The sequence below is a fragment of the Crinia signifera genome, chromosome 9 (assembly GCF_055691185.1).
Source record: "Crinia signifera chromosome 9, ASM5569118v1, whole genome shotgun sequence".
NCBI lineage: Eukaryota > Metazoa > Chordata > Amphibia > Anura > Myobatrachidae > Crinia > Crinia signifera.
This window is the reverse complement of record NC_139225.1, coordinates 32,028,689-32,051,377: the sequence shown is the minus strand read 5'-3', so window position 1 is coordinate 32,051,377 and position 22,689 is coordinate 32,028,689. Positions and strand designations below refer to the sequence as shown.

At 47.1% G+C, this 22,689-nt stretch overlaps 1 protein-coding gene across 3 annotated transcripts in view; it reads right to left on the bottom strand.

Moving 5' to 3' along the window:
- The window catches only part of FGD1 (FYVE, RhoGEF and PH domain containing 1), a 109,860-nt gene that overhangs the window by 45,177 nt on the left and 41,994 nt on the right, over positions 1-22,689 (bottom strand). Inside the window, exon 1 of one of the 3 annotated variants that reach the window (XM_083158708.1) lies at positions 12,324-13,267. The exons of the other annotated variants lie outside the window; for them this stretch is intronic. Within the exon in view, the coding sequence (XP_083014834.1) occupies positions 12,324-12,351 (28 nt within the window). The 5' untranslated portion in view covers positions 12,352-13,267. Of the gene's footprint in view, positions 1-12,323; positions 13,268-22,689 lie in introns of those variants that run through there. 3 annotated transcript variants of the gene reach the window in all.

The following is a 22,689-nucleotide window of genomic DNA, read 5'->3' as shown; positions in this document are numbered from 1 at the left end:
GGGTGAATCTCGCGAGAGGTCGGTAGCTCTTGCAAGATTTCACCTGTACTTCACTTACTGTACAGCCGTTGGACGGGTGGGGGGGGGGGGGGGTTACAAAGACCGTCTCGGGGGGCTGTAACGGCTCGCGGGCCAGAGGTTCCCCACCGCTGCCCTAGGTCAACATGAGCTTAAGGTCGACATAAATATATGGTCAACATGAGTTTTTCACATTTTTTTTTTTTTACAAAAAAGGAGTTTTTTCATCCTTTATTATCCAAGTGGGCATAGACTGAGAATATAATAGTGACACGTGAGGGGATGTGGTACACTTATACGGTCTACATGTCGACATAGACACCTTATTCACGTCGACCTAGGGTATGATGACCAAAAATGTGCAGGCACATTTGCAAGTGTGAGCTCTTTTCTACACAATAAAGCGCTCGCACATGATCGGCAGCACTCTGGCTGCACAGCCTAGCTGCAAAGCCTGTGCTGGCCGGTCATGTTTTAGGCAAAGATGCCTTCCTCAGTCAGCATGGAACAAGACAAATGGCTTAGACTTATACCCCTTTTCCACTTGCAGAGCCGGGTCATACCCGGGAATGTGTTCCCGGATGCTTCCCAGGACACTACCCGGAAATGTACCCTTTCACACTGCACTCAGACCTGGGATCGACCCAGGACAGCCCCATTCACACTGATCCCGGGAAATCCCTGCAAATACAAATGCATGTCATTAGAAATGGACTCCAGGGCTATGAAAGATGAAATCAGCATTTGTTAGCACAAGAAATCTCCAATCAGCAGCTTTTTTAAAGTACCATGTACCCGATCCCGGGTACGGGACCATTCACACTGATCGCATCCCGGGTCGATTCTGGAATCTACCCAGGTCAGGACCTGGGTAGAAATCCCGGGATACTCACACTGAGCTAAATCCCGGGTTGATGCGCGTTCATGTGCAAAAACCCGGGATATTTTTGCGAGTGGAAAAGGGGTATTAGAGTGAAGGAATGGGTGTGGATTGAAAGGTCTGCAGTGTTAATGTAGACAGTCAATAGATCGACATCAAAGGGTTGACAGGCAATAGGTCAACGCACTCAAAAGGTCAATGTACAATAGGCTGAAATGATCAAAAGTTGGACACATGAAAGGTTCATGTGTTTTTTTTTGCATGTTTTTTTGTGTCAATGTTGACACCTATTGGCATAGACGCCTATTAGCTTTGCTTACTGTGCTTTCATCCATTCCCAATTGTAGTTAAAGTATGAAAAAAAAATTATGTAAAAAAATACAACACAAAAAACATGTCGACAGTTGCATGCGTCGACCATGGACAAGTCAACCTTTTACTTGTGTCAACATTGTGGTAGTCATTTGCTAACATCACACTTCCCAGACCAGTTAGCTGGTGCACAGGTGCAGTCACTTCTAATGGTCATGTTCTCATACCACTTAAGCCCAGTACACACGGTGCGATTTCAGACAAAATCAGCATCAGTATCTCATTTTCATCAGCAACCATCTCTGGTCGCTGATGAACGGGACACTGAGCAGAGTCTAGTGCTCAGACTCTACTGCGCTAGGCGGAGGGTGGGCTCTGCTTTCCGACAGAGAGGCGGGGGCCCGGCTGGAGTGGGCCTGTGCAGCAATATCTATATACCATGTACTTGTCACTGCATTGTCTTGTACTTTAAGCTGCTGTTTTCTTGTGTTGCTCATTTATGTATGTTGTTAGGTGCTGCTGAACCCTTGTAATAATAATAAAAATAGAGATGCAGCAGTAATAAAATAAAGAAGCAGAGGCCTGTTCAGTCTCCTTGAAAGGGCCATAGAAATGGCAGCCATCTTTGCCCACAGATCCTTGTAAACATCTAGGCCAGTGATGTCAAACTCAGGGCCCTCCAGCTGTTGTGAAACTACACATACCAGTATGCCCTGCCACAGTTTTAGCAATCCATTATATCCAATCTGTGGCAGGACATGCTGGGATGTGTAGTTCCACAACAGCTGGAGGGCGATGAGTTTGACATCACTGATCTAGGCACACTGAGGTTATAGGAGGAACGCCACGAGGGAAGCCAGCACCTGCACTGTGACCTTGGCCCTTATTCTGGTTGGTGCGGCCGGAGCCGCACACGGTGCTCCGGCCGCACAAACCAATCCCCGCCCACGAGACGGATCGCCACGGCCGTCCGTACACGGACGGCTGGCGATCCGCATAAAAATGGTGGGGCGTACGCCTCCACCATGGTGGGAGCTGCCCCCTGCATTCGATGGTCGTCGACCATCGAAGGCAGGGCCGCACGCCACAGCAGCTCCCGCAAGCTGAGACCACACGGACAATCGTCCGTGTGATAGCTTGTATGGGGGCTGAGAGCTGACATCCGGCGACGTCAGCTTTCCGCCCCCATCAGTGGCGTCATACCCTGATTAGCATGCATACGCCCCGCGTTTGCATGGGAACGCCCATGAAACGCGGGGCGTATACATAGGGAAATGAGGGTATGAAGCCCCTCACGCCCCTATACGCCCCCTTTGCGGCGGACGAAATACGTCTGCGGCGAATGGGGCTGCACATGCGCAGATTGACCTCTGCGCATGTGCAGACTAAAAACATCGGCGGTACGGCCGCACGCGGGCCGTACCGTCCGATTCAGAATAAGGGCCCTTACACTGCTGCAGTCTGAGGCTTTTACCGGCGATCATCTGTCCCAGTCTGCTCTATGTTCCTGTCCTGTTATCCGTTCAAGGAGATTTTGTCGCCCCCTTGTGTCGCATTGCAGAATGGTCTAAGATGGCACAGTACGTGTTGTGAAATCGTCTGCAGTAGGCTATTATCTATTATGGTATTCTTGGATAATGTTCCTTTCAATCGTTTTCATTTTCAGGATGATGTTGAATTATGGGGAACTGTTGTTGTTTTTGTTTGCTTCTTTTTTTATGTGGCTATATAATGCCTTTCCTCCGTTTCATCTGGAATGTCATCTCGCCACCTCAAACTGAATATTTCAATAACAGAATTATATTTCCACCGACCAGTAGTAGTTACCATCCTGATATCACTGTTGGGAATTCGACAATCAATCCTACTCCACAAGCTCTCTGCTTAGGTGTTATTGACTGTGAACTGTCCTTTGTTCCCCACAGTGGCAGATTATACACGGGGTGACAGGGGTGGTTGCGCCGGGGCCCCCACACTGGTCCCCCCTCCCTCCCCTAGTACCTGGCCAGCAAGGGGATCCTCACTGGCAGCTTGCTCTATTCTATGTTCCGGGGTAATCCTCGCCATCTAACCCCCTTATACCCCTTTTAGACCAAAACGCCGTGTCGCACCCGGCTTTTTGGACCCTGGTTGAAGCCGGGTGCGACCCGGCATTTAAGGGCATTTACACCGGACGGGCTTAAACGCCCACACCCCCCTCCCGTCCCTTCCCGGCGCTTGAAGATGACAGCGCGATGTCATCTTCAAGCGCCGATCGACGCCGCCGTACCCGGAACGCTGCTGGGGGCAGCCCAGCACTAAGGTAAGCTGCTAGGCTGCCCCCAGTCCCCGCGCGCACACTACCCCCGCCATTGGACAGGAGGTGAATGGATGCCGCACACGGGCATCCGTTCACCTCCCTCCCCCGCCGCCGCTGCTGTCTGCAGAGTATAGCAGACAGCAGCGCCGGCTGTCAGTGTCAGACTAACAATCCGTCCAACCTGCGGACGTTGCGGTCCGCAGGTTGGACGTTCCCCATTCATGTAAATGGGAGCCGGGTCATCCGACCCGGCGTTCCCATTTACACCGCCCTCTACCCAGGTCCTAGCCGTGTTCTACCCAGGTCAGGACCTGGGTAGAAGTCCCGTGTAAAGGGACACGGCGTTAGGGATTTACACCGCCGAAGATCCGGGTCTGACCCGCCGCTGACCCGGATTTTTCGGCGGTGTAAAAGGGGTATTAGCCAGCAGCTCGCCCTATTTTATGAACGGCGTGGGAAACCTGAATTCCCCAGAATGGCGAGGATCGCCACTAATGCAGCGACCCTCGCCATTTTGACAGCTGCACTCACCGTTTCCACCTCCCCGGAAAAACCCAGCGAGGTGGAAAAGGCGAGTGCAGGGGTGTCAGTTGAATACTGACCCGCGAACTGTAAGGGTGAGCAATAGGTACTGCTCGCCATCACAGCTTGCCATGGGGCATTGAATATTCCCCAACAAATCTAATCCATGGTCTCATCATTTCCCTCATGGATTATTGTAATAGTCTCCTTACTGGTCTTCCCCAATGCAGACTCTCATCACTACAATATATCCTGAATGCAGCTACAAGGCTAATCTTCCTAGCCAGACGTTCATCGTCTGCAAAACTGCTGTCAGTCCCTCCACTGGTTACCTGTATTCTACCTTATTAAATACAAAATCCTTTTACTTACACACAAGGCCAGAAACCAAACTACACCAACATATATCTCTTATCTCAAAATATCTCCCAACCTGACCTCTTTACTCTGCATAAGATCTACGTCTCTCTAGGGATGGCCATCGACCATAGATAATTCAAAATCATTGATGGTTTATGGCCGATGTTGAATACTTTTGCCATCAATGGGGAGAACCAGATGGTTTCCCTCCATCGATGGCACAGCATAACAGATGGTTTGCTTTTGTGTCTTTTTTAAAGTGCCGGGACACTGAGCATAGCTCCGCCCCCCGAGTTTTGATTGGCCTACAGGCCAATCAGTCAAACAAAATGGATAACCATTGATAGGTAAAAATATCGATGGTTATCCATTGCATAGTTTAACACTATCGACGACTAGTTGCATTATTGCCATCAATGGCTATGGCAACGGTAGCCATCCCTACATCTCTCATACACACGGATTACTCGCTCACACTCATGATTGCAGGACTTTTATCGGCTGCACCCATTCTGTGGAATTCCCTCTAACGCACAATAAGACTCTCCTCCAGTCTCCACACCTACAAGGGTTCCCTGAAAACTTCAGGTACGCTTATCGAATTCCAGAACCAGCCACTTAGCCTTCATATACTGTTCCTATCTAATCACATCCCCACTGTACAGTCCTCACATATCCTCCCTTATTTTCTCTCTCAGGGCCCTTCTACCTTTATGACTTTCTGTAACTACCCAGTTTGTTTTATCCCTATTTACAATTGTAAAGCGCAACGGAACTTGCTGCACTGTATAAGAAACTGTTAATACATACATATAATTAGTTACATACAGCACAGTGCTCCTTTTAAGTGTTTGTATGCAGTTACCCCCATAGGCTTTCCCAAATTTATAGGCCTATTCAAGATGTTTACCCCGTGGCTAATTGTGCTGGGAGTTACTGCGCAATACGGAAAAAAATTTTTTTTTTTCTCCGTGCCTAAAGTCAGGGATTACTGCTCAGAAGCTCACACTTGTGCATACACTGCAGAGTCAATGGGTTTTCCCTGTGTGTGAGCTTCTGAATGTCCCTATTTTTTGAAGACTTTTTCTTGAACCTCCTAAAGCTGTGAGAAAAAGTCTCGGAGATTTACGCACGGGATTGTCCCCGCTACTGAATCGCATTGACATGCCCCATAGTCATTAATATTTCATTACAAATGCAAAGTGCTGCAGAATAAAGTGGATCTATAATAATAATAGTAATAATAATACTCCTAATTACTAATATATATCTAATTCACCAATAATCTGCCACTGTACTAAATTATCAATTTTTACAGATTATCGGTGGTAAAAGCAACATCCACAGCTGCCCCACCCAATCCTGCAGTCTACAAGTACTCTGCAGTCTGCCATATCCTAACAGCCTACACCAGGCATGTCCAAACTGTGGCCCTCCAGCTGCTGTGAAACTACACATCCCAGCATGCTTTGCCAAGAGCCAATCAACACCCAGTTAATTGGCTCTTAACAGGTATTTTATAGGCTGTGTTTGAAAATGGCAGATAGGAGCTGATTGGCTGGGCGTTCTTCACTCTTGATTAACTTTGCGTTTAATCTCTTTTTAAGGCTTAATACATCTGCCCCACAGCCTGTAACATGGCAGTTGGGGCTGATTGGATGGTTCTTTATCTCTCCCCACTTTAGCGCTTTTTAAAGCTTAGAGCAGGCATGTCCAAACTATGGCCCTCCAGCTGTTGTGAAACTACAAGTACCATCATGCATTGCTACAGTTTTGCTATCAGGGACTGCTAAAACTATGGCAAGGTATGCTGGGATGTGTAGTTTTACAACAGCTGGAGGGCCATAGTTTGGACATGCTTGGCTTAGAGCATCTGGCCTTAAAAGAGGGTAAATCGGCAGTGTACCTATAATAACAGTAATAATGACACACATTTAATCAATACTTAGGGATAGATAAAATATAGAGGCCAAATGCACTCAGCTTCAAAAGTGATCAAGTGGAGAGTGATACAGCCAGCCAATCAGCTCTAAACTTCCATGTCACAGACTGAGTTTGAAAAATGTCAGACAGGAGCTGATTGGTTGGTTGTTATCACTCTCTATTTGATCACTTTTGAAGCTTAGTGTATCTGGCCCAGAGAGAGATAAAGTACCAGGCAACCAGCTACCAACTGATATTTTCAAAACAACCTGTAACATGACAGGTGCTGATTGGCTGGTGCTTTATCCTCCTTAAACTTTATCTCTCTCCAGATTTGTATACATCTCCTGCATAGTATTATCACATTCAGGGACATAAATACCATCTTTATCGTATAATGCCAGACGTACTGAATAATCACTACCAGTGCGTGTACCGTAGGCCCTCTCTGTGGTATAATTATAATTACCTGTGTGTCACACACACACACACACACACGTAAAGAACAAGAAACCTCCCAAACTACTATTTATTTATAAAATGAAGGAAAACCAGGACAAAGGGCAGAATGCCATGCTGGGGAAAGGAAGTATACAAAGGCATGCTGGAACTTCGCGCTGTGAAACCCTTACATACTTGTAAAGGTTAGCCTTTGTTCTCTAAACTAATCGTTCAACGTGCACACACCCCTCCCTCCATGTAAGGAAGCCTGTACGATGTGTGTGTGTCTGTTCCCTGACACGCGACATCCTTTATGTCCTGTCGTCTGCTTCCTCTATGGAAGAAAGCGTAAGAGGGTCGGGATGTCGTGATCACAGACGTTCAACCAGAAACTGAAACACTTGGGTTGAAGCTGCAGTGCGGCACTTATATAAAGTACATAGGATTTAGGCCAATCTATGGCTCTCCAGATGTTGGTAAACTACACATCCCAGCATGCTTTGCCACAGTTCTAGCATTCCATGATAGTAAAACTGTTGCAATGCATGCTGGGACTTATGGTTTCACAACAGCTGGAGAGCCGCAGGTTGGCTAGGCCTGATTTAGGGCCTTCCTCTTATATGATATGGCCCTTTTTACGATTTCAACCCATCCAGCCGATAAAAGTGCCAACTCATATAAGAGTTTTTCCTCATAGTCCGATGTGTGGCCCTGTGCTTATCTGATCGGATCCGGAGAGTGTCATGGCTGCCTAAAGGATTTGTCGGATCCTGCAGCCATGAATGGGATCGCGTACTATATATTGTATGCAAAAGTAACGCATAGGGTGTGTCCTATGCGATTCTAGCCATCTGGGGGCCCGACGGCTCCATGCTGAGGTATCGCATGGATGATATCATTAATGATATTGCAGGTGCTCCCGGGAGAACGATCCAGTGCATGTACACTGACCAATATCGTTTTGTGAGGTCACCCGGCTCCGCTGCTAGCATGCACCGTTGACAATATACTCAAAATTGTGCATGCAGCAGACGAGCGGATCATTGTCGAGGCATGGGAGCATGCATTGTTAGCAATATTGAGTGTATTCCCTACACAGTATAAACAACATATCGTTAATGATATCATTATCATTCATATTGTTAATATATTGGCTAGTGTGTATGATGCTTAAGGGGTCTATTCATGGAACAGCGAAAAGACGGAGAAGTGAGCCAGTGGAGAAGGTGCCCATGGCAACCAATCAGCTGATATGTATCATTTTATAGAATGCACTTGGTAAAGTTTACCTCAAAGCTTATTGGTTGGCAACTTCACTCTTTTCACTGCTTCATGAATAGAACCCTAAACCTAAACACTATGGGGGTGGGAGGGAGATCTCGCATGACTGCTTACTATTGTATAGGACAGCGAGTGAATCAGGATGCGACTTGGCCAGGTGAAAGGTGTGAGACAAAGGACTGTCATACCGCTTTCAGACCGCACTCTAGACCCGGGTTATTGCCGTGTTCTTGCGGCCCCAACACAGGTCAAGGTGCGGTCTGAAAAGGCCACCACGGGTCGAACAACACGGGTGTTCAACCCTGGTAATGACCAGGGTTGAACACGGCTATGACCCGTGTCAAGTGCAGTGTGAAAGGGTGCCTGGGTCGAGCGTATGGAGTACTGCCTCCTCCCGAGCCCCCGATGACGCGCCGCCGCCCAGCTCCGCCCCATGTGACGTCACCGACTCGGCAATATGCCGTGTCGGTGTCGGAACTTTCAGACCGCATTGCTGTGTTGCTCTGGGGATGGGACCCGTGACCTAATCCCGTGTGCGACATGGCATTTGCGGTCTGAAAGTAGTATCACTAGTATTTAGATATTTGCATCCTTCACCAGGAACAGAATTTCCCTCATCTATGAGTGAATTGGTAGCGTAAGGATCAAAAGAGAGGTCTCCTCATCAGGCTTCCTACAAGGGCCCCGCAGCAGGGCCCTGCAGCACTGATCTGGAGGGGGTGGGGGAATGATCTTACTATGCAAAGATCACTTCTATTTTGGAAATTCCCTTTCAAAATAGCAGTTGCCAGGTGGTCCTCGTATCTTTCGAAACATAAAAAAAAAAAAAAAGGTGGACTCTACCTTTGAACCCTTGCTCTTCCCTTGCTGTATTAATCATTTAACAAAAGCCAGCAGAGTTCATAACACAGAGGGATTGAGACAGTTTAATAGGGCTGTCCACGGAAAGATCTAGTTAGACACCCAATAGATCAAAATGCAAACGGTCGACACATGAAAAGAGGTTGACGTGAAGTAGGTCAACCCAGACAAAATGTCGACATGCAATAGGTCGATATGGTCAAACGGTCAGTGAACAGAGAAGGAGGCATTCTAACCAGACTAAACATCATTCTCTTCCCTTAAAGCATGAGAGCCTTTGTGTTCATAATAGCACAGGGTCAAGCAACGCTCAGCCGCTGTACGTTTTAATGACTGCAGAGCATCATGGGTAAGATGAGCAGATCAGTAAGGTCAAGTCAGGCAAATACAGTGCACATGCTGCATGGGAACACTGCATATGTTTTACCTGCTATTATGCGGATGTCTGCAAATACACAGCAGCCTGGCACAGTGCTAGAATACGTGTGAGCAAGTAACGCTGCCCGCCATCCTGTCTACGTATCTCCCCGACATCACACGGGCTCCATAAAAAGACAATTTTGGAAAGATAAAAAATGGCTATTGCTTTAAATATGAACATTAACCCATTATTCTCTGAATTTCAGCTATATCCACACAGTGAGTGAATTTAACACCTCATCTGCAAACAATTAGCAGCATCTCATAGATACAGGGTCTCTAGGGCTTAAGTTCCCAAATGTGCTACTCAAGGGACCCCAACGGTCCAGGTTTTATGTAAATCAATGGTTTGGCACAAATGGTTAAATCAAATCGACTGAGGTACTAATTAAGTCACCAAGCTTGGCTATATAGGTTGAGTATCCCTTATCCTTGGGACCACGGGCATTTCGGATAAGGGATATTTCGGGTTTTTGGATTTTTTTTTAACATACTTACCTGGTCCCCTGGTGGTGCCTCGATGGTCCCCCCGCATCCACGGTGTCCCTGGCGGCCTTCATTATCCTCTTCAGCGGTCCCAGGGGTACATTGCGTGAGTTTGCAGGTGCGCCGGTGACATCACTGACACACTCGCGCAATGCACCCTGGGAGCGGAGGTGCCGCTGTAGAGGATCCTGAAGCTCACCGTAGACGCGGGGGGACATGGTATGAAAAAAGGGGCAGGGGGAAAAAAAAAATATTCTGAAAAACCACGATTTTTTGAATATTTCGGTTTTTGGATATACGGATACGGGATACTCAACCTGTACTTAAAACTTGGACTGTTGGGATGCCTTGACAACTGCTTTCGGGAACCTCTGCTCTATGGGGTATGAGAACCTATATCAATAAACATGTATACGGCATGGATAAAAAAGAATGGTGCGCTGTCCTACTTTATTTATTACCAGTTACTTATATAGCGCACACATATTCCGCAGCGCTTTTCAGATATAATTGACTATTCACATCAGTACCTGCCCCAGTGCAGCTTACAATCTATATTCCCTCCCACATGTACACACACATTCATTCTAAGGTTAATTTTGTTGGGAACCAATTAACCTACCAGTATATTTTTGTAGTGTGGGAGGAACCTGGAGTATCCAGAGGAAACCCACCCAAGCAAAGGGAGAATGTATAAACTACACACAGTTAGGGTCGTGCTGGGAATCAAACCCACGACCTCAGTGCTGTGAGGCAGTAATGCTAACCAGCCCATGCTGACACAGGTCATACCTCCCTTTTTAAGAAAATTCAATACACACCCACCAAATGTAATCCCTTCTGACATAAATCATATTTTGTCTGGAGAAAACCTCTAATTTTAGGATCTCCTGCGATTTGCTAACCAAGGATTCTTGACACCACTACTAATAGCCCACATTTGACTACTATGCCACAGGGATTACAGAAACATCACGGGGGGTGGAAGGAGTTCCAGGTAAATATTCTTGAAGAGCAATCAGCACTGCAAATGTACTGTCTGCCTTCCAGACGCTCAGAAGTCTGCCGCTGTGCGCTGAATTAATTATTAAATGTTATCTTAATTATTTATCAAGTGATGAGTAATTTTAAGAGGTCAGGCGGCAAGACAGAGGAATCTACAGCTTAATTAAATCTACTTCACCTTACTGCCATGTGCAGTAACGGCACAGAGGTAAGGAGTCTGGGTAACTGAATGAACAGGTAAGGGAGCCATCTAATTATCTCCAGTGACGACAATACCATTTTATTATTTGAAAACAAATCAAATAGCCATTTTTAATCCCATGAAAAATCATACAAGTTTTTCACATTTTTTTTTGTTCCTATGTCGGCATATATCGCCATTGTCCCTCAATTAAAGTAACCTGTCCACTTGTATGGCTTGCTTTGCTGACCATGCTTCGGGCTCGGTGCCTCGCTATGCTACGATTTCCGCACTTCAGCGTTTGGGTCTGAATCAGGCTCAATGATAAGTAAACTATTAACCCCTTGAGTGGTGGGTTTTGCAGGGGCAGGACAAACCTACGGTTTGTCCTGCCCCAGAAATACCCACCACAGGAAGTTGGAAGCCCGCCTCACCTCTAACGCCAGAGCTTCCCTGCAGCCGCTGTCCCCGCTGCCTTAGCCGCCTGTCAGTTTCAGCAGTGATGTTGGCGGCAGGATGGGGGATGTTCGCGGCGGCTCGGGAGGACTCGGGTGCCTGAGCGCTCCCGAGTCCCCCCGAGCCGCGCCGACCGTACCCGAGCCTGCCGCCAACGTCACTGTAAAATGAGTGATGGCTGGCGGGCAGGTCAGGGGAGCTCAGGTGCACCGATCACCGGAGCAAAGGTGATGGGGGGGACTGTAGGGATGTGGCGGTTGGGGGGGGGCTCCAGAGGTGCTGCACCAGTGGTGCACACCTAGACACCACTGGCGCGCACCTATTCTATATTAGTGGTATGCCCGGAAATTTTCCGGGACAGCCCGCTGCGGCAGCGCAGCTGAGCCCGGAAAATTTCCGGCCATACCACTCAAGGGGTTAATAGCGGGTACATGCTGGGGCAACGGGTATTTGTTCCAACATTGTGCACACTGGCGTGACTTTAGTGAAAGAACAATCATGTTATGTCCTTCATTAACTTACTACAGGATGCTAGTCATATGGTAGGAGTGCGCAGATCCCCGTACACGCTGGGCAATGTAGTCGATATGTCGTTACGAGATGGCATATTGTACTTATATCGTTCCAGTTTGTACCACAGAATAAGATATCCCGTTCCCCGATTTAGCGCAGGTTTGCAAGCAGACTTCCTACATGCGGTGGAACCACAAACGCAATACAGGAGATATGGAAGGACCAGTGCATGGATGGTAACCTAATTTCCACATTATTAGTTAGGTCCTTCTGACCTGCGGCTAACAAGTCCAGATCTAAAAACGATGTTAGGTGGCAGATAGGACCACTGGGCCCACCTAGTCCGCCCCTTTAATCCACCTTACCTCTCAGATTGCTCTTGTCCATATACATGACGGACTCTTCGCAACACGTGTCCGCGGCAACAGCAGGTGTTGAAGTCTATCCTTCTTGTTGTCCAAAGTAGCCCAACTCTAAACCGATCCGTTTAAAGTTCCAACATTGGGGATATAGACGTGGGGACATTTGGGGTAACTCCCCAAGAAATGTAGGTGCAATAACCACCGATATCCTGTCTCTGTGCACATGTTTTGCATTTGCTTAGTGTTTAAAAACGTTGGCAAACACGATCCTCAATAAGGTGACCCAAAAATTTACCGAATGAAAAAAAATAATCCCTAAACAAGACAAAAAAAGCGACAAAGGAAGCGGACATCTTCTGGACCTATTCCGCTGCCTGATTCCTTAGACGACTACATGATTCCATCCACGCTCAATAAATCCAAAGTCTCGCTCCTGGCGTGGCCAGTCACCAGGTGTGGTTGACGTCGCACTCACTTGACCTGAGCGCAACCACGTTTCATTCAACCTCGGAGATTCCAGAGACAGTTTAAAGAGGTTCTCTGAGGGTTCTCGTAAGATGCCGTGTTCCGTGAGAATTTCCCATCCAGATGTAAAATTCCAAACACAGACAGTTACCGTACTATGGGTCCCTTGACAGCCTCCAAGCCTTGCCCCTCCGCTGACAGGGACAGGATATCGGGACGTTGGCGTGGATCCCGAAATCTTCCCAGGAATACTTGGTGGTAGTGCTGGGAATCAGGAACTCAGTCAGAGAGCTTCCTTCTCCTCCTCTCCTGGCAGCGACCAGCCCCTTGCAGCTTTTTCAGTCATTTCTTTTTCTTACCCACTGTAATTTTAGCCTGTTACCCTCCCCAACACCACCCCTCCCCATTCAAAAAGCATTGCCATGGCAACTAATTGAGGCCTACAGGACAGAGTTAACAAACGAGAGAGAACCAACCGCAAGGCTGAAAGGCAGAATCACATCTTTATGAGGAGGGGGAAGAGAGAGAGAGAGAGAGGGGAAGAGAGGGAGGAAGAGAGGGAGGGAAAGAGGAGGAGAGAGGAGGAGAGAGGGGAGTGGAATGGAAAATATACATGAAAATACAAAGGAGGGAGTAAGAAAAATTGGTGTGAAAACGGCTAAATGTTTAAAAAAGAAATGACAATGTGTGGCGGCGGGTTTAACCCTTAAATAGAATCACTGGTTTCCAACTGGGGGCAGGGACAAAAGGGAATATGTAATGTAATTAGGGAAAGCATGTTATCACAGGTAATTAGCACACCTCTGCTCCAGACCTGGAACAAACAGTGACTGGTGGAAATGCAAATAAGCAATAACACAAGCTACTATGTATACAGCTAGTACCAGCAGCACTGCACCAGGACCAGGATTTGCAATCCTGCACGCTCTAAGGGGGTTATTCTGATTCACCCAGAAAGGCACAATCACTCTCTAATGGACAAAACCATGTGCACTGCAGGTGGGGCTGATGTAACATGTGCAGAGAGAGTTAAATTCAGGTGGGGGGTGTATTTCAAACTGATATCTATATTGCAGTGTAAAAATAAAGCAGCCAATATTTACCCTGCATAGAAACAAGAAAACACCCAAATCTAACTCTCTCTCTGCACATGTTACATCAGCCCCACCTGCAGTGCACATGGGGGGCCTTATTCTAGTTCACTCTTTCTGACAAAATCCTTCTTAGATGGACAAAACCATGTGCACTGCAGGGGGGCAGATGTAAAATGTGCAGAGAGAATTAGGTTTGGGTGAGTTATTTTGTTTCTGTGCAGGGTAAATACTGGCTGCATTATTTTTACACTGCAATATATACCCCTTTCACATTGCAGCTGTAACACAGTATATTGCCGTTTTTTTAGTGCTTTAAAACGTTTCCAGCTGCAATGTGAAAGCTACATTGTCAATTTACCGGTTACAGAAAACCGGTATTTTGACACGTGTTAAAAGCAGGATCCTACACGTTTCTGAGCCGTTTTCCCTGCAGTCTGAACAGCTCAGAAACGGTATTTGCTACAAATGATAACCACACTTGATCCCCGCCCACAAGCAGGAATTTTTTTTTTTAAATTACATTGTATGGCTTTCTATGGGTGAAACGGGTTGAATCTGAAAGGTACAAAACGGTATTTAAACTGCAATATACCTTTACATCATGCAATATGAAAGGGGTTTAACTGGCTTTTGACCAGTTTTAAGACACGTTTAGAAAATCGGGTTGAAAGCAGGTTTTTGCAATGTGAAAGCAGTATAAGATCTCACTTTGAAGTAAAACCCCACCCAAATCTAATTCTCTCTGCACAAGTTACATCTGCCCCACCTGCAGTGCACATGGTTTTGTCCATCTAAGAAGGAATTTGTCAGAAAGAGTGAACTAGAATAACCCCCATGGTTTTGTCCATTAGAGAGTGATTGTGCCTTTCCGAGTGAATCAGAATAACCCCCCTAAATGTAAAACACATTTTCTGTGTGCGCTACGAGCCATGTGTCAATGGCGACATGCTGCAATCTGACATTGGGCATTGGACAGTATACTTAGGAGCGCAACACTAATGGGGCCTACACACGGCCGATTTCAGGGCATTTTCTAAGCGATCTCATTAGATCACTGAGAAAATGCCCTTAAATCGCTCTGTATGTAGGGGCCATAGCGATGTGCGGCTCCGCGCGTCGCTATCGCAGGGGCGATTAATGTCCACCGGAGAACACTGGCCCTGATGTATCACTCCACACACAGTGCTGACATATTGCTGTGTACTGTGTGATCTTTACTGTTCTAGCACCCACTATCTTTGAAAACCCATGCAGTTTCTCTTCCCTGCCTGGGGTGTCGCTGTCTGCTGTGGTGTTTCTAGCACAGGTCTGGTTTGCATTTCAGTGTTCATATACAGACCACACTGTGCTAGAAGCACTACAGCAGACAACGACACCCCAGGCAAGGAAGAGGAACTGCATGGGTTTTCACAGATAGCGGGTGCTAGAATGAACACTAATCTTGCTGAGCATTCTGAGTGATCTAGCATTGCTCAGAACACTCAGCATATCTCCCCGTGTGTAAGCCCCATAAAGGGCTCCACATTTTCCACAGGGTGAACCGTGAAGCAGTCAGCTCTGTTTAAGAGTATTTATTTAGTAGCAGTTTCTTATATAGCGCACACATATTCTGCAGCACTTTACAGAGAATATTTGAACATTCACATCAGTCCCTGCCCCAGAGGAGCTTACAATCTATATTCCCTACCACATGTACATGCACACAGACATTCTAGGGCGAATTTGGTTGGGAGCCAATTAGCCTTCCAGTATATTTTTGGATTGTGGGAGGAAAATGGGGTATCCGGAGGAAACCCACGCAAGTACGGGGAGAATATACAAACTCCACACAGTTAGGGCCATGGGGGGAATCAAACCCATGACCTCAGCGATGTGAGGCAATAATGCTAACCATTATCCGTTACACTGGGGTGTGAATGGTTAGGACGACAATGTCTAGGTTTACCATCAAAAGGTTGGGTCGATAGGCAGAATGTCAACATATGAAAAGGTGTAAATGCATTAGGCTGGCATAGGCAAAAGATCGATACAAGCAAAAGGCTGGCATGGAAAAAAGTTGTTGAGGTTTTTCACATTTTTTGGACATCATATTAGTGTATCACGTCCCTGCGCATGGTTCTCTGCGCTCGCCATGATTCGGGCACTGTGCCTCGCTGCGCTCCTCACTCTATTATATTCTCCCTCTATGCCCACTGGGATGGTATGAACCAGTCAGTATAAAAAAAAAATCATGAAAAACGCATGTCAACCATTTTCCATGTCAACATTTTGATTGTGTCCATGTGTCGACCGTTTGACTATCGACCTAATGACCGCATAAAGGTTTTATGGGAGGAGAGCACAGGGGTGTATACGCCAGGCTGACACTCAGTGCTGTGATGCACCAGGTGACATGTGGTGCACTGAGATCTTGAGTTCAATTCAACCACTAACTGTGTGGAGTTTATATGTTCTCGCTATGCCTGTGGGGGTTACCTCTGGGTAAACCGGTTTCCTCCCACACTCCAGTACAATACTGGTGGTTTAACTGGCTCCTGACAAAAACAAACCTTAGCATGTGTGTGTACATGTGGTAGGAAATATAGATTGTCAGATTTGCGGGGACTGATGCAAATGACCAATTACTCTCTGTAAAGTGCTGCGGAATATGGGGGTTATTCAACCTACCGAAGCAGGTTGTAGCTTTGCAAATCCTTGTAAAAATACAAACCAAGCTGAATCAGACCCAATGATCCATATGGCTACCTACATTTTAATAAGGTTTCTCGTGACCACTTCTAAGCATGCACGCCCGATGCAGCGCAGAAGCGGAAAGGGTGAACCACCTGGAGAATTGCTGGGCCCTCCTACAAAATATATATGCGGTCCAGAAATAAAATATAAGTTCCCTGGGTGAGATTTAATAGGATGAGAGATTCAGAAAGTGAGAGATTTGGTGAGAAATCTCCAGGTTTTTTTAAAGCGGCGATCATTTACACTGATTGCCGCTTTAAAAAAAACTGGAGATTTCTTACTGAGGGGCAGATTAATACCCCTTTTACACCGCCGAAAAATCCGGGTCAGCGGCGGGTCAGACCCGGATCCGCGGCGGTGTAAATGGGGGGTATCCGTTTCCATTTACACGGGTCCTCTACCCAGGTCCTGACCTGGGTAGAACACGGATAGGACCCGTGTAAATGTCGGTGTAAATGGTCCCGCTGCGGGTGCAGGCACCCGCAGCGGGTCCACAGCGTGCAGCGCTGGGGAAGATGTTCCCAGCTGCTGCGGGAGGAGGGGGGTCCCTGCGGCTGCTGAGGAGAGGGGGGTACCTGTCAGCCTGCTGTGCTGGGGGTACGGGGGTGCTAGGGGTGCTGGGGGTACCTGTCCTGCCTGCGGTCGGATCTCAGCGGAGAAGATGATGTGCGCCGCTGCTGTATCACCCCCCCCCCCCCCCGCATCCGGCAGCCGGTCCCTGCGGCGTATGGAGTGTCAGTATCGGCGGTCCCTCCAGCGCATAGGAACTAGTACTAGTTCCCATGCGCCAGAGGGACCCCCGCCACTGACACTCCATACGCCGCACGCCGCAGGGACCGTCTGCCGGGGAGGGGGGGGGGGGTGGTACAGCAACGGCGCACATCATCTTCTCCGCTGAGATCCGACCGCAGACAGGACAGGTACCTTCAGCACCCCTTGCACCCCCCAGCACCCCGGTACCCCCAGGTACACCAAGCACAGCAGGCAGGACAGGTACCCTCCGGCACCCCCAGCACCTTAAAAAAAAAAAAAAAAAAAACACTTAACCTGGGTCAGCCCTGATATATATATATATATATTATATTTCTATATATTATATATATATATATATATATATATTTATATATATATATATATATATATATATATTTCTATAAATATATATATAAAATATTATTTAAGGCAGGGCTGACCCAGGTTCAGTGTAAATGGTGCAGACCCAGGTCCGACCCAGGTCAAAGTGCTGTGTAAATGGGGTATAAAGCAGGGTCAGACCCTGGATACTCCAGCATTCAAAGACCAGGGTCCGACCAGGGTTTTTGGTGTAAAAGGGGTATTATTAAGCTCGGTGAAGTGATAAACTGTCTGGTTTTTATCACCGCCCAATCAGCTCCTACCTGTGAAGTTACAGGCTTGGTTTGAAAAATGACAAGTAGGAGCTGATTGGCTGGTGATAAAAACCAGACATTTTATCACTTCACCAAGCTTAATCTACCCCTGAATCTCTCACTTTCTGAATCTCTCATCCTATTAAATCTCAACCCCCATCTTACCAGACAGCATATGTAACTATGGTAATAATGGACATAGCATGTATTTATTTTTTTATTATCCTTTATTTATATGGCGCCACAAGGGATCTGCAGCGCCCAATTCCAGAGCACATAGACTAATAAGAAAATTTGATGACCTCAGTGTAGAGTCGCTTCGGCTGCAAACTCCTGACTGTCTCTCAGTGATTATCACTATGAGATTAGTGTCACCGGATCTTCGGCCTACTCCAAATGCTAATTAATGCGTATGGCATTAGTGCAGGAGGCTGCAGACAGAAAGGGATAACAGATTTATAGTTTAGTAGTTGATGCATGGTTAGGGGCCCATTTATCATTTAGTATTCCCCCCAAACACCCATTTTCGGGGGTTAGATACAAATATTAAGTACTGGCGACATGCATATCTCTGATACCTGCTGCGATTCCTCCTCCCCCAGGTGAGCAGTTCATAAATCCCACCAATACTACATTTCCTATAGTAAACTGTACAAAGTTTTCTTGTATTTACCGTGGCCCCTTTAAATGATCAGAAGCAGTTATGTCATGGGTTCAGGCCTCAAACAAGTCACAGCCATAGGCTGCATTGCCATAAATATTGGATTGGCCACCAATTGGATAACACTTATGTGGATATATCAGGAAGATATTAATCCAGCATGGGTGAAGAGTCTGCTCTCTACACACAGTCCTATGGGATCCTGTTGACTTCTGGGTCTACTAAACCCACAGTGATGCCTGCCAGCATGGTGTTCCCGTGGCACTTTCCCGTGGCAGGTAAGATGTTGTCAGTCAGCCATTAATCTGCTTTCTGGTGTTTGGACCAACCATATTAAAGGGTTAATTCAATCTGCTATGTCTATTTATAAAGTGGACCAGACCTCTGTGCTGGCTGACCACGTGCCGTCTCATACCTCCCGACTTGGGATGCAAATCCCAGGGCATTTTTTCAATCCCGGCATTTGGCCGGTCATTGAGCGAGTGCTAAAACACTGCCCGGCATTAGAGGGCACATCCCGGGATTGGCCACCCTACTCCCGACTTTACTTGTCCCAGGAGCAAGACGTGGCAGCTAAAAAGGGGCAGGGCTGCAGCAGAAGGGGGTGGGGCCTCAGACAGGGGTGGCCCAGCAGCCTGTCTCCTTCCCACAGTTGCAGTGATCACCGGCTTTCCCCAATATGCCCAGTTGGGAGGTATGCCCCCTGGTGGTTGACCATACTCCTTCTGGTGGCGGACCACACCCCTCAAGTATGGGGCCCTACCACTGAACTCTCCGGTCGGCCCTTCATGCCTCTGTCCATCACCGCATGTGTTTTTCACAGTCTCGCCTTGTCCCGTGTCCCATTTTGTCACACAATCCCATTAAAACCATAAAACACCCCTAACGCAAAATGTTCATTTCTGAAGTAAACACCACTCCCAAAACCACATCTTAACTAGCAAGAACACAAGGATCCTATGTCCAAGACTAACACGACTCAGCAGACACTAAACCCAAGGAGCGCCTGCAGTCCCACAATGCTCCATGGTTCCTAATCAGGAGCTTCAAAGTGATCCCACGCAGTTGCAGTTGTCCAATCAATTATCTCACAACGTCATTCAAACGTCAGGCTGTGCGCCCTGGAGCTGCGTCTTATTGAGAATTGCTAGTGTGAGCCGCAGTGTGTGGTCGCGCTGTGTGCTGCAGTGAGCCTAACGCTGAGGGACATTATATAAGACACCCTGGGGCTGACACTAATACTAAGATGGGAGTTCCATTGAAGATGGGGTATTACCCATAGCAACCAATCAGATTCTATTATCTTCTAGAAAGTGATAAATAAATAAGTAGTAGAATCTGATTGGTTGCTAGGGGCAACATTCCATTTTCAATAGAACTCTCGTCTTAGTAAATGTACCTGCAATGGGGCCTACACACAGGGCGATATCATACCTCCCAACTTTGCGCGTTCAGCAGTTGGGGGGGGGGTGGTCTATAATTTGGGGGCGTGGTCTATACTTGCGGCTCTCCCGCGAGGCCACGCCCCCATTTTGCCGCTATGGGGGCATGACCCAGCCCCCTGGCTGTGGGAATAGACGCTGTGCGCATGCGCACAGCGTTTATTCCCCGCTGCTTAGCAGCTGACAGGGGGAGACTCCCAACAGCCCCCCCACACCGTGGGACACTGCCGCCCGCGGATGGGACAGAGGGACAGGCCCTGATAATCGGGACTGTCCCGCTAAAATCGGGACTGTTGGGAGGTATGCGATATCAGGTAGAGATGTGCAGGTTCTGATTTACTCTGATTTCAAAGCAGGATCTTATTGGCTATCAACTGTCATGTGATTTGGGATAGCCAATAAGATCCTGCTTTGAAATCAGAGTAAATCAGAACCTGCACATCTCTAATATCAGGGCATCTTCTAAGTGATCTCACTAGGCTTCTACAGGGTATCACCAGCGAATCCCTCCACAGCACTGCCCCGGCGGAGGGGCACTACAGCATACGAAAGTGAAGTAAATAACCCAATAACAGGGTTTTTACCGCATTTCCGTGTTAGCGCATTTCATCCAAAGGCTTTACAAGATAATACACTTATATATATGGCGCTTTTCTCCAAAAGTTCTGAAGTTGCTTAGCAGCAATGATGCACAAAGGCCTAATTCAGTCCTGCTCGCTTAGTCATCAGAGTCAAGTATTAATTATCTAGCTCATGAGTGGGTGCAATACATAGGTTCCACTGGGCAGAACTGGCAACTGGACATGTAACATAGGTGCTACACTAATGTAAGACACATGACTCTTGCGGTATCTGGATGGCTGACAGACAATGGGCCTGATTCAGATTTTATTTGGGTGGGGGTAGTTCGAACTAAAATTGTAGTGTAAAAATAAAGCTGTCTCAAAGTGCCATACACAGGTCCTAATTGTCTGAGGCACAAGTCGGACCTGATTTCCCTTGAGCTCCCCCCTGCAGCTCCCTGGGATGGCTCTTTCCTACTTGGCACTTGAAACACCTCAGATCTGGCAAGTTTTCATCCGATATATCGGGGTGGATCCATTGGAAACGGAATTAAAACAGGCCAAATCGGACCTGTGTATGGTCACCTTAACATTTGTGGGCTACATGTAAAAGCAGCCGGTATTTACCCTGCACAGAAACAATATAAATGTATTTGTTCCCCTTGCATAGGGCGACAGTCGATAGGTCAACATACATATGGTGGACATGGACAAAATGTCGACATAAGCAAAAAGTCGACATGGCGATGGTGGACACCTGAAAAAGTTGCCATGAATTTTTGGGGGGGATTTTTTCCCATGAAACATTCATGACCATGGGTCCTCAAACTGCGGCCCTCCAGATGTTGTGAAACTACAAATCCCAGCATGCCTTGCCACAGTTTTGCTATAAGGGAGCGTTAAAACTGTGGCAAGGCATGCTGGGATTTGTAGTTTCACAACATCTGGAGGGCCGCAGTTTCAGGACCCATGTTCATGACCATCCATGTGGACTCCAAATGGAAATGGTAAAGGAGCCAAAGCAAGGCGATGGAAGCGAGCTGTGTGAGGGGATGCAATACAATGATTGGGGTCCACTGATCAGTTGTTGACATTGACCCCCCAAAAAAGTGAAAAACACTATCATTCAGAAACCCGACATACCGGCTCCTGACATCAGGACTGTCCCAGCCAATGTCTTGCAGCCAATGTCTGTCGCATAAAACGATCACCTCAGTTATCTTCAGGGGAAAGTAGGAACGGTCACGTGTGTATACAGGAAGTTCTTATCTGGCGCATTTCAGCTGTTGGCTCTTATCTTCCGGGATTGGACACAGCTTTAAGAATCAACTTCAAAAAGTAACAGCAACAAATGTCCAAAAAGACTAATTCCGGTTCATCCATTCCAAGTACAATGAATAACAGTTTTTTAAAAATACAGAAATAAACCAGGTCATGGCAGACGTTAAGATGACAAGATTTTGTTTTCGATGTCACTGCCTAGTTTAATCTGGCCGTACACTTATACAATTCGGGCCCTTTTCACACAATTTCGCTGCATTGGATCCTTTGGCAGTCAATGGCAGTGCATACGATACATCGTGTGCAAAAGGAGCACATACTATATATTGCATGTAAGTGAGGCATGTGATACCTCGCACATATGTATGAGGGCCTTTACTGTGAGCAAGTGGCATGACTGGAATTTTTACGGCTCCATGCCAAAAAATGGATTTGGTGCCACCCTCAAATAGATTCATTATCATTTATAATTACATGATAATTGCGAGGGGTTTCTTGCTTGTTGCCAGGGGATTCACACATAATACCATTCTCTGACAGACACTAGAGGTCCAGTACAACCTCTAGCATCTGTCTCGTGCTTGGGTGCCTCCATTTTGCATGGATATTTTCAAAAGATTCCAATTGCCAGACACAGTGGGATCTGCATAGAACTTGCACCTACGCCGGCTACCCCTGTGGTATTGCTACGCCACTGCTGTGTCCTACAGTCTTTGACAGGGGTGCCACTAAGGAGTTTCTG